Here is an 11,523-nt window from a genome sequence, read left to right on the forward strand (position 1 = left end):
TTATTTTATACTAGTCTAGTCATAAAAATTGGTGCTAAATTACATCTGCATTGTGTGGGAAGGAAGAAAGAAAGGGAGGGGGAGAGAATGTATTGGTACTTAGGTCTCTGAAAGAATACTAAGGTTTTGATAAATTGAGAGATTTAAAAAAGCATGAAGGAGTGCTTGTTCTAAGAAATTCTTGGCAAAACATAGTAAAACTAAATTACATTCAGTTCACAAGGTTAGATTTTTAGGAGCTGTTGATGGGTTTTGTTTCGTGAAAAACAATTTTTTAAACCCCCCAAATCTAACCTAAAATTATTGGTTTTATGTTAGTATTAAAAGATAGAAGTTCAACTACAACCAAGTGGAATTTATGCCAGGTATGCAAGGCTGTTTGAACATTTGAAAATTTATTAAATTCATCACATCATCAGGGTAAAGAAAAAAAAGACGTGATCTTACCGATAGCGGCAGAAAAAGCATTTTACAAAATCCAACACCCATTCATAACAAAAGTGCTCAGTGAACTAGGAATAGAGGAAAACAAGACAGGCTGTTCTTTTTGCCACTCCTTCGCAACATCACACTGTAAGTCGCAGCTAATGCACTAAGACGAAGAGAAAGGGCAAGGCACACAGGTGGGGAAAGAAAAGACCATCTGTGTGTGCACACGACCTGAGTATGTGAGGCGAACCCAAAAGAACTGGGAAAAGAAATTCCTGGTACTCGTAAGCGATTTGATTATCACAAGGTTGCAGGATAGAAGGTTAATGTATCAAAGCCAATTGCTGTCCTATATACTAACGATAAACAAGTGAAATTAAAAACACAGTTACCAGGCGTTCCCTTGTGGCACAGAGGGTTAAGGACCCAGTGTTGTCAGTGCAGCAGCCCAGATCGCTCCTGTGGCTTGGGTTTGATCCCTGGCCTGGGAACTTCCACATGCCATGGATGCAGCCAAAACAAAACTAAGCAAAACCCGCAATGACTCTTTACATAAGGATCCCCCCAAATGAAACAGCTGCAAATCTAGCAAAATATGTACAAAATAGATATCAGGAAAACTATAAAACTCATAAAAGAACTCACAGAACTAAATGAGAGAGACAGTCCACATCCATGGATAGGAAGACAGTATTATCAAGATGTCAATTCTTCTCAACTTGATCTATAATCCAATACCATCCCAATCAAAGTCCCAGCAAGTTATTTTGTGCATCTCAACAAACTGATTCTAAAGCTTATACGGAGAGTTTGCAAAAGAGCCAGGAAGCCAGCACAATAGCAAGACTGACACCACCTGCTTTCGAGGCTTACTGTACGGCTACCGTGACGAAGCCAGTGTGGCTCTGGCGAAAGAACAAACGGACCAATGGAACAGAACAGAGAGCCCAGAAACAGACCCACCCAAATATGGCCGTAACTGATCTTTGACAAAGGAACAAAGAGAACACAGTGGAGAAAAGTCTTTTCAACGCATGGTGCTGAACGACTGGACATCCACGTGCAGAAATAAATAAATAAAAAACGCAGCCCTCACCCTTCAAAAAACTCAAAATGGATCATAGATCTAAACGCAAAACAGAAAACTACCAAACTCCTCGAAGAAATCAGAGGATCCATATGAAACATGGAAAACGAAGTCTAGGTTACCTTTGGTTGGTGATGGCTTTTTAGACACAACACCAAAAACACGAATCAAGAAAGACATCATTGATAGGCTGGACTTGATGAAAATTAAAAAACACAGTTCTACCAAAGACTCTGTCAAGAGAACACAAAGGTCCTAGACTGGGAGAAAATCCTTGTACAGGAGAGTCTAATAAAGTACCACCACCCCACATGCAAAGAGCCCTTAAAACTCAACAATAAGACAAATTTCTTTTTCTTTCTTTTTTGCTTTTTAGGGCCTTACACCCTTGGCATGGAAGTCTCCAGACTAGGGCTCAAATTGGAGCTACAGCTGCACCACAACAGACACTCCCTAAATTGATCTTAAAATGGGCCAAAGAAGTTCCCATCGTGGTGCAATGGGAACAAATCCAACTAGGAACCATGAGGTTGCGGGTTTGATCCCTGGCCTTGCTCAGTGGGTTAAGGATCCAGTGTTTGCCTCGAGTGAGGTGTAGGTCACAGACACAGCTTGGGTCCCGCATTGCTATGGCGGTGGGGCAGGCCGGCAGCCACAGCTCTGATTCAACCCCTAGCCTGGGAACCTCCATATGCTGCAGGTGCAGCCCTAAAAGACGGAAAAAAAAAAAAAAAAAAAAAAAAAAAAAAAAAAAAGGCCAAAGACCAGAACAGACACCTCACCAAAGAAGACATATGGATGGCAGATAAGTATGTGAAAAGATGCCCCACATCGAATGCCCACAGGGAAATGCAAATTAAAATGAGACACTGCTGCACACCCGTTAGAGCAGCCAAAATCCAGAACACTTACACCGCCAAGCGCTGACCTGATGTGGAGCAAGAGGAACCCTCATGCGTCGCGGGGAGAATACAAAGACGGCCCGGCCACTGTGGAAAACAGGCCGGTGGTTTCTTAGAAAACTAAACATACACTTCCTGTGTGATCCAGCAATTGCACTCCTTGGTATTTCATACCTAAGTTAGTTGAAATCTTAGGTCCACACAAAAACCTTGCACATAGGTATTTATAGCAGCTTTCTTCACAACTGCCAAAATCTGGAAGCAATCAAAAAGCCCCTCAGCAGTCCTTTCGTAGATAAGTAAACTGCGGTACATCCAGACAAGAACGTTACTCAGTGCTAAAAAGAAATGAGCTATCAAGCGTAAAAAACATGCAGAAGAGCTTAAATGAATATTACTAAGAAATCAATCTGAAGAGGCTACCTAATTCCAACTCTATGACATTCTGAAAAAGGCAAAACTATGAAGGAAAAAAAGCAGTGGTTTTGGGGGGCAGGAGGGGTGAACAGCTGGAACACAGAGGCTTCTCAAGGCAGCGAAACGCTTCAGTATGAAGCTCTAACGGTGGCTGTGTGTCTCACACGTTCGTAAAAATCCACAGAATGTGCGATACCAAGAGGAAGCCCTGACATCAGCCGTGGGCTTTGAGTGAGAAGGATGTGCTGTGCTGATTCGGTGGCCGTGGGGGACGCTGTACTTCCTGCTCGGCTTTGCCATGCATCTAAAATTGCTCTGAAAAATAAAGTCTATTAGGAAGGGAAAAAAATTTAACAGGCAAATAATAAAATGCACATTCACAGTGGCCCTCCTGGCTATGGCCTTCATCTCTATATAAAAGAATATTGAGGAGTTCCCGTCGCGGCGCAGTGGTTAACGAATCCGACTAGGAACCATGAGGTTGCGGGTTCGGTCCCTGCCCTTGCTCAGTGGGTTAACGATCCGGCGTTGCCGTGAGCTGTGGTGTAGGTTGCAGACGCGGCTCAGATCCCGAGTTGCTGTGGCTCTGGCGTAGGCCGGTGGCTACAGCTCCGACTCAGCCCCTAGCCTGGGAACCTCCATATGCCGCGGGAGCGGCCCAAGAAATAGCAACAACAACAAAAGACAAAAAAAAAAAAAAAAAAAAAAAAAAAGAATATTGACAACATTTGCCCTTTATGAGACTATTACCGAAAGATTTTTCCACGAATAGTTTTGATGTAAAATTTTGCTTGTTTTGTTTCGCTTTCAGCGGCCCCCACAGCATATGGAAGTTCCCAGGCCAGGGTGGAATACAAACCAGAGCTGTGACCCACGCCGCAGTTGCAGCAACTCTGGATATAAAATTATCTAACCCTTGTAGTTCCTTTGTGGCCTAGCAGTTAAGGATTCAGTGTTGTCTCTGCTGTGGCTCAAGTTCAACCCCAGGCCCAGAAACTTCTGCATGCCATGGGCGAGGCCAAATAAATAAATCAATAATAAAAATTTTAAAATGTTTGCAGCAACATGGATGGAACTAGAGACTCTCATACTGAGTGAAGTAAGTCAGAAAGACAAATACCATACAATATCACTTATATCTGGAATCTAATATACGGCACAAAGGAGCCTTTCCACAGAAAAGACAGTCGTGGACTTGGAGAACAGACTCGTGGTTGCCAAGGGGGAGGGGGAGGGAGTGGCATGGATGGGAGCTCGGGGTTAACAGATGCAAACTATTGCCTTTGGAATGGATGAGCAATGAGATCCTGCTGTGTAGCACTGGGAACTGTGTCTAGTCACTTTTTTTTTTTTTGTCTTTTTGTCGTTTTAGGGCTGCACCCAAGGCATATGGAGGTTCCCAGGCCAGGGGTCAAATCGGAGCTACAGCTGCCAGCCTACACCACAGCCACAGCAATGCGTGATCCAAACCGCGTCTGCCACCCACACCACAGCTCACGGCAATGCCAGATCCTTAACCCACTGAGCAAGGCCAGGGATCAAACCCGCAACCTCATGGCTCCTAGTCGGATTCGTTTCCGCTGCACCACGATGGGAACTCCTGTCTAGTCGCTTATGATGGAGCATGATCATGTGAGAAAAAAGAATGTGTACATGTATGTGTAACTGGGTCACCTTGCTGTACGGTAGAAAAAAAATTGTATTGGGGAAATAACAATTAAAAAATAAAATTAAAAAATTATATAACCCAGATGAATGGACAGGCATTCTCTTTACAAAAGGATTTGTTACAAGAGTCCCATTTTGTAAGCAAACCTTTCCATTTAGTATTGTGTGTTGTCATATCTACATATTAAGTAGAAAAAAACAGCTAAACCAGAAGGAGCAGTTCTGTTTGACTGTAAGCTATTTTGCATGTTGTTACTAAAAGATCACCTATAAATCAGGTTGAGTCTGACTCAGCCCCAAATACAGCATCTTGGCAACAAAACTCAGGTAAGAGACTCTTCTCGGAGAGGCCTGTAGGGAGGGTAAAACCCCGAGGCACAGTTTATGAATGAGGAATTTTTTCAGCCAGCTGATTATTCCAGGATCCTAAACGACCAACCGTCCCTAAATGCTGAAATATTCAGGCTTGCAGACGGGTACCTCCCTGGGGGAGCACAGGGGACTTTGGGTCTGGACGTCGGGACGCTTGTTTCTGGCCTCTGCTCTGCTCTTCGCTCTGTGACAATTGCTGAGGGATTGAGTAAGAGGATTTCTAAGCTGTCTCCAGCCCTAACGTTCCATAATTCCATTATGTGTGCAGTTGTAGTTTTGTTGTTTACATGCTAGGTATTTTTAATGTCTCTGACGGTTGAAGCTTTTATGCTCAGCAGAGCCTCCAGAACCCCTTAAGGCTTTATCATTAAGAGTCCCCGGTTCCCCAGAAGAGTTCTAAGACAGAAACCTGAGATTTTCGCTCCAAGAGGGGTGCATGTGTAAACTGCAGGTGCATCTAGCTTTGGAGGCTTAGCACTTAACAGTAATGTGCTGCTCCCTTATAAAGAGTTTGCTCAATTTCTATAAACATAACCAGCTTCCACGAGGCTTCCTACCTCGGTTCTCTTTATAACTGCATTTTTCATTCTATCTCTGTTGTTAAATTTGCTTCTTTGAATTAAAAAAAATAGTGGCATTTAAATGTTTACTACATGGATTGGTGAGCTTTTTGGAAACGCTCAATAGAAAATGCTTCTCAGGGAGTCTCTAAAGGCATCAGGCTCTTTTCCCAAGAATTATGCAAAGTCTATGGTTAAAACCTAGAAACTTCTGCTGCTTCCCTGTGTGTGTACAAACGAGGTGGGTGTCATCTGGGTCCAGGCTGACGTCTTACGGAATGTATCTGTCAGAATGAAGCAGTCTCACAGAGGTCTTGGGTGTAGTTGGCTTTGGTGACATCTGCCTGCCTTCTGGAACCCTGCTGCATCGTCCTGGCTGGGTACCTGTGGGCAGAAGCAAGGCCCTGCTCTTCTCAGAGGTGTCGTCACCTGGGCCCTGAAGCCGCGGTGCTGTCACTTCACAGCCCTGCCCCTCCCGTCCTTCCTTCCGCTCCGAGCCTCTAGAACTCCCGGCTTGGGGATGTCCAACCCTTTCTCTCTCAGCAGCCCTCCCCTTCTGACAGACTCTTGGCTCGTTTGTAACCCAAAGATTTGCACTTTATGTCAGTTGCTTTGGGCATTTGGTCAGTCTTTGGAACCCGAGTTCCCGTTCCTCCGTTTTGATGTTTAACTGGACCTGCCGCACAGACCGCGCCCTCCCCGGCCGCCGGGAAGGGCTTTTGCTGGCATTTCTCCTTTTCCAGCCTGTCTCACCACGACTTACCCCCCCATCACTCCCCCCATCACCCGTCCCCCCCCCACCCCACCCCCACGCCTCTGGTTCCAGGCCAGTGGCCAGACGTGACAGGCAGGACTGGCTTTTTCACAAGAATTGGAAGGCGCTTTATTGCACTTGAATCCTGGTGCTTAGAAACGGCTCCTGGCATTGCCCAGTGCAGCCTGCAGAGCTGCACTGTCTCAGGCAGAGAAGCCGGTGCCCGTGCCACCGAATCCTGCCCGCACTCAGTCGGGCTGCTTGCTTGTGGGAAGAGCAGCCGCCTCACTTTCTTTTCCGAAAGCCGCACCTAGACGTCACTCGGCGTTTCCGTTTCCACCCTGGGTATTTCTTCACCTCTCAAATCAATGCTTGACTTTCCAGCGTTAGAGGAAATAAAAGCCGGTTTTCCAGAGCGTGTGTTTGAGAAAGAGGCTGCGCGGGCGCCTTCAGCTGTTCAGGCAGGAAGGGGACGAAGGGCGAACTTGCCGTCTTTTAATCCTTGCAGCCACCCTGTACAATAGCCCACATCTCAGCTGGACAAAGGAACAAGCTAGAGCTCAGAAAGGCTAAGGAACCTACCTAAGGACACACAGCTAAGAAGAGGCGAGGCCACGATGGAAACGCGCCAACGTTAAGAACGGGAAGGAAAAGGCTCTTTTCCTCCAGCGCTTCCCCGCCCCCCGGTTCACTGGCCCAGCTGAGTCCCTGTGAGATGCGCTGTGACCGCACTGCTGCGGTCACAGGCCCAGGGTCCTGCTGGTGTCGTCCATGAGCTGGGCCAGACCTCCCCAGGAGAGGGAACGCCTTGGCGCGGGGCCTCTTGCGGTGAATACTACTTTATTTCTAATTTCCATGAAAAGAGAAACCCCCAGCAGATGCACTTTAGTCAATATATTTAAAATTCTAAGGAAGATATGCGCATTGACTATGTTTTAAAAGTGTTGAGGGCATTCGCGGTAAGGCGCTCTCACCGTGAATTGTTAAGAGCAAATGATCATTTCCTTATTTTCAGTTTTAGTTTTGCCCCTGGCATGTCAGGAGTCCTTTAAGAAGGCCGTGCAGGGAGTCCCCTTGTGGCACAGCGGGTTACAGATCGGTGTGGTCACGGCAGCGGTTTGGGTCACTGCTGTGGCACAGTTTTGATCCCTGGCCTGGGAACTTCCATAGGCCGTGGGTGCAGCCAAAAAAAAGAAAGAAAAAGAAAGAAAGAAAGAAAAGGACGCTATGCCTGAGGCTATGAGGCCGCTTGATCCTTAACTGGTTTGTAGTCGTTCCACCGTGTGAGCGAGTGGCGAGGTGTCCCAGTGTTTCCCAGGCGTCAGCGTTTGCACACACCCCACCGCCTTGCCTTTGTCCGTGTCCCAGCTGCACCTGTGCGGCCATTTACTCAGCCCTCTGCTTTGAATCCATTCACATTCTCTACTCAAGTAGATTTATTTATTTATTTATTTATTGTCTTTTTAGCTATTTCTTGGGCCACTCCCGTGGCATATGGAGGTTCCAAGGCTAGGGGTCTACGCCAGAGCCACAGCAACACGGGATCCGAGCCGTGTCTGCAACCGACACCACAGCTCAGGGCGACGCCGGATGGTTAACCCACTGAGCAAGGGCAGGGACCGAACCCGCCACCTCATGGTTCCTGGTCGGACTCGTTCACCACTGCGCCACGACGGGAACTCCCAGATTTATTTTTAAAAGGGACTTTATATCCCCATTGTAAATGTGAGACCAATATAATTCAAAGTAAATAGAAATTCGTGGTAAATTATTACTAGGTTCTGGCTCGACACTACTGCCTATTGAAGGCTCCCCCCTGAGCAGGATCAGAAGGCAGTGCGGAAGAGGCGCTCTGACCAGACAAAAGGTAAGTCCTTCTAATCACGAGGACGGAAGGGGACCGAAAGGGAGTAACTTTCTCACAGGGCAACAAGACAGGGCTCTCCCGCGCTGGTTCCGGGTATCGGCAACATCCTCTCTCCACCCACACGATGCTGTAACCCCATCTAGTTGTCAGGAGCTCAGACGGCTCGTCACAGCAGAACAGTCTCTGATCTCTGAGGAAATGCATGATACCTGTTCTCTTTTGATCTGGCCAAGTTCACCAACTTGGTCGTTACAGGCTCGAGAGGAAATGATGGGCCACAGAAACTACTCCAACCTGCCAGATAAACCGCCTGTCTGCGCTGATTCTGCCCACTTGCCACTGCCCAGGTCCTTCTATCTGGACCCCGCGGTCACGGTCCACCTGCACCCCGAGGGCCCTGTGCCAGCCCCTTACTCTCAAGACCTGCCACTGCTGCCTTTCTCCAGTGACTCCCTGATCGTGGAAAACCGTGGTGAACCCCGCACCTTCTTCTCACTGCCTCACCCAAACTACAGAAGGTGCGACGACGCCTACGGGCCGGCCTTTATCCGGAGGAGGAATGAGCGAGAAAGGCAGCGGGTGAAGGGCGTCAATGACGGCTACGCGCAGCTCCGCCACCACCTGCCGGAGCAGTACCTGGACAAGCGACTCAGCAAAGTGGAAACCCTCAGAGCCGCCATCAAGTACATTAACTACCTGCAGGCCCTTCTGGACCCCGAGGAGGCTGAGACCAAGAATCACCCCAGGAAACGTCCCTCGGGGACGGCAGCCACCGGCCGCCACCCTGACCCCGTTTTTACAATCATCTGATTCTGTTTCCAAACAGACCAAATAATTTCACACAACGTGGTCCTGACGTCATTCAATAGTTCTCCTCATGCAAATGCTGTGTGGGCAGATCACAGTTCAAATGCTAACCTATGCTGGCTATCCCCCCCCCTTTTATTTTTTTATTTTTCGCTTTTTAGCGCTGCACCTGCCACATATGGAGGTTCCCAGGCTAGGGGTCCAATCGGAGCTACAGCTGCCAGCCACAGCCACAGCCACGCCAGATCCGAGCCACGTCTGTGACCTACACCATAGCTCATGGCAACGCCAGATCCCTAACCCCCTGAGCGGGGGCCAGAGGTGGAACCTGCATCCTCGTGGATGCTAGGCAGATTCGTTTCCGCTGAGGCACAGTGAGAACTCCCTATGCTGCTGGATATTTCTTACCGGGGTTTCAGCTGTACTAAACTTTATCTTACGTAGATTGAGAAAATGCTTCTTAGGCTTTGGTGATTTCCTTCAGGAACTTTAAGAGTCCCCAGCATTCTGCATGCCTCTGGCCTGTCCTTCTCACACACTGGGCCAGGCTCAGCTGTCAGAAACTCTCACAAAAGTAAAGTGTGACTAAGAACTAGTCACCGCCTGTGACGCCCCTTGCAGACACTTGGTGCTAAGCAGTCACAAGGAAGCCCCCTTGACTGTCACAGTTTGGTGGTTTGTATTATTCCGGGTTGGCAAGAAATCTACGCCTTACCCATAACATGGAGGGGGAGGTAGCTTGGAGCAGAGCAAAAGTACTTCGCAGACCTGTCGTCATCTGGAATTGCAGGGGAGCCGTCGTTTCCCGCCCGCCGCAGACGTCCCCGGGGCCGGAGCTCAGGGCCCACGGGGCAGGCTCTGCGGTCTCCCCGCCCCGTCCAGCCTCCGCCTCCCCGCCCCCTCGTGTCTTCCCAGTTCTTCATCCGCAGAAGGACAGGAATAGCAACGGCAGCTACTCTGTATGTTTATCATGAGGACTGGCAGTGCCTGACACCTGATTCGTTTTCATCACCATTACTTTGTAAGATTATTGTTTTTTTCACCCATAGCATCGCCACTTTCTGGGTTCTCCAGGCCAAAAAAACGAGGAAAGGACAGCGAGGCCCCGGTCGTGCTGTCTGCCTCCCAACAGCTCTATCTCTGTTCCCACGATGAGCTTCCGCTCTTCTCTTCCTTAAGGCCCGGAGGCTCTCTGTCACCGAGCCCAGGCAGGACTTCCCACGCACTGTCACACTCGTCTCCGCCGCCACCTCTCCGCGAACGCTTCCCGTCACTTGTTCCCTGATTTGCACACCTATCTCTGTCTTGACTGTAAGCTCTTGAAGCTGGGGCCCAGTCTTACTCATCCCACACTCCCAGCACCCAGCAAAGAGCTTCAATCAGGGAAACGCCTGGGGGTGTTATATTTCCTATTCCCATCCTCGCCTCTCTAGGAACAGCTTCAACGCCCCCACAAAAGATTCTCAGAAGCTCCCAGAACTACAAGCTTTCTTATTTATGTAGAGGAGGAAAGAGAACAATCTACACAGCCCAGCATTTCCAGCAGGAGTCTTGAGGTTCATTTGGAGAGGAGACGCACGCGGCCAGGGCATGGAGTGGGCTGAGGGCCACAGGACCCACACACAGGAGCAGGAACTGGTGAGAGGCAGGAAAGGACGCGGTAGGCACAGTGGCTCCTACTCACTTTTTTGGCGTTCTCCGCTGAACACGGCGCTGCGCACACAACTGATGCACACAGACCGTCAGAGGCCTCTGGGTGTTCAAATGAGGGCAGCACCCTGACTCTGTCCCTTTGGTCACTGCTGTCCACTCCCACGCCCCGCGCGATCACCACGCCTCCGCTCCTCAGCAGTCCTGTTACAGGCAAACGTGCCCAGCTTTTGGTTATTTGGTCGTAAATGACAGATAAATCTTTAGGGTCCCTAGGCCCGCCGGTGGTCCCCCCACGACCACCCCAGCCTCCCACCTGCACTGGATGGCGGCAGATCAGTCACCTTGAGGCTCAGTGGTGTTGGCGCCCTTCCTCGCAAGGCTCTCGCGGGATCCACGCGGGCTTCCAGCAGCAGGAAGCCGGAGCTTTTGGGAACTGAGGCCTTTCCATCGCCCCCTCCCCTTCTCCAACGAGAAAAAGGAGAACCCCCTATCCTCTCCACCCCCCAAGCCGCCCCAAACCCGGGTTGCCCCTCTGCACCTGCTCAGTGCACTCACCCCCCCACCGCCGCTGGCTCGCATCCATGGCAACCTGCTTGGCAACCAGGACTCCGTGGGGCGCTGCGGGGGGGGGGCAGTGAACCCCAACTGCTCCCAGGGGCCAAGGCTGAGGTGCAGGAGTTCCGGCTCAGAACTGTGGACCCGGCAGGAGCAGACGGCACAGGGCCGAGCGGGCGGGGCCGCGGACTGTGGTCCTGGGCCCAGGCGGCAGCTGCCCCGCGGAGGCCGTCCCGGGCTCCCAGTCGGTCTGGTTGGCCCCGCAGGTGACCGGGTTGGGAGGGCCGTCTGGCCACAGGGTCGGCCTTGTGGAGGGACGGACGGCCTTGCCCGGAGTCCCTGCAACACGGCGGCGGTGGAGCGAGCCCACAAGCAACGGAGCGGCGTCCGGGCCACGTGCTGCCCATGTACCGACTCGGCGGGACGGGAGCCGGCAGGTGAAGGGCAGGCGG

The 11,523-nt window shown here is 50.1% G+C and overlaps 2 protein-coding genes across 15 annotated transcripts in view; one reads left to right on the forward strand and one right to left on the reverse strand.

The window, feature by feature from the left end:
* Positions 1 to 11,523, reverse strand: part of AKIP1 (A-kinase interacting protein 1) — a 30,515-nt gene that overhangs the window by 3,462 nt on the left and 15,530 nt on the right. For 4 of the 14 annotated variants that reach the window (XR_014814310.1, XR_014814305.1, XR_014814306.1 and 1 more), the window contains one exon: positions 10,548 to 10,717. The exons of 2 other annotated variants lie outside the window; for them this stretch is intronic. The gene's annotated coding sequence lies outside the window, so the exon portion shown is untranslated. Of the gene's footprint in view, positions 1 to 376; positions 921 to 1,364; positions 3,151 to 10,547; positions 10,718 to 11,523 lie in introns of those variants that run through there. 8 more of the 14 variants (XR_014814311.1, XR_014814307.1, XR_014814303.1 and 5 more) reach the window with 5 other exon arrangements.
* On the forward strand, positions 7,980 to 8,990 carry ASCL3 (achaete-scute family bHLH transcription factor 3). The gene is made up of 2 exons (XM_003129388.5): positions 7,980 to 8,056; positions 8,290 to 8,990. Exon 2 carries the CDS (start codon positions 8,324 to 8,326, stop codon positions 8,864 to 8,866), a length of 543 nt encoding a protein of 180 aa, XP_003129436.1. The 5' UTR covers positions 7,980 to 8,056; positions 8,290 to 8,323; the 3' UTR covers positions 8,867 to 8,990.

Source organism: Sus scrofa, chromosome 9, assembly GCF_054392235.1.
Source record: "Sus scrofa isolate SSC_HxYL_T2T_F1_AM1 chromosome 9, Sscrofa_HxYL_maternal_Yorkshire_Landrace_v2.0, whole genome shotgun sequence".
In the NCBI taxonomy this organism is placed as follows: Eukaryota; Metazoa; Chordata; class Mammalia; order Artiodactyla; family Suidae; genus Sus; species Sus scrofa.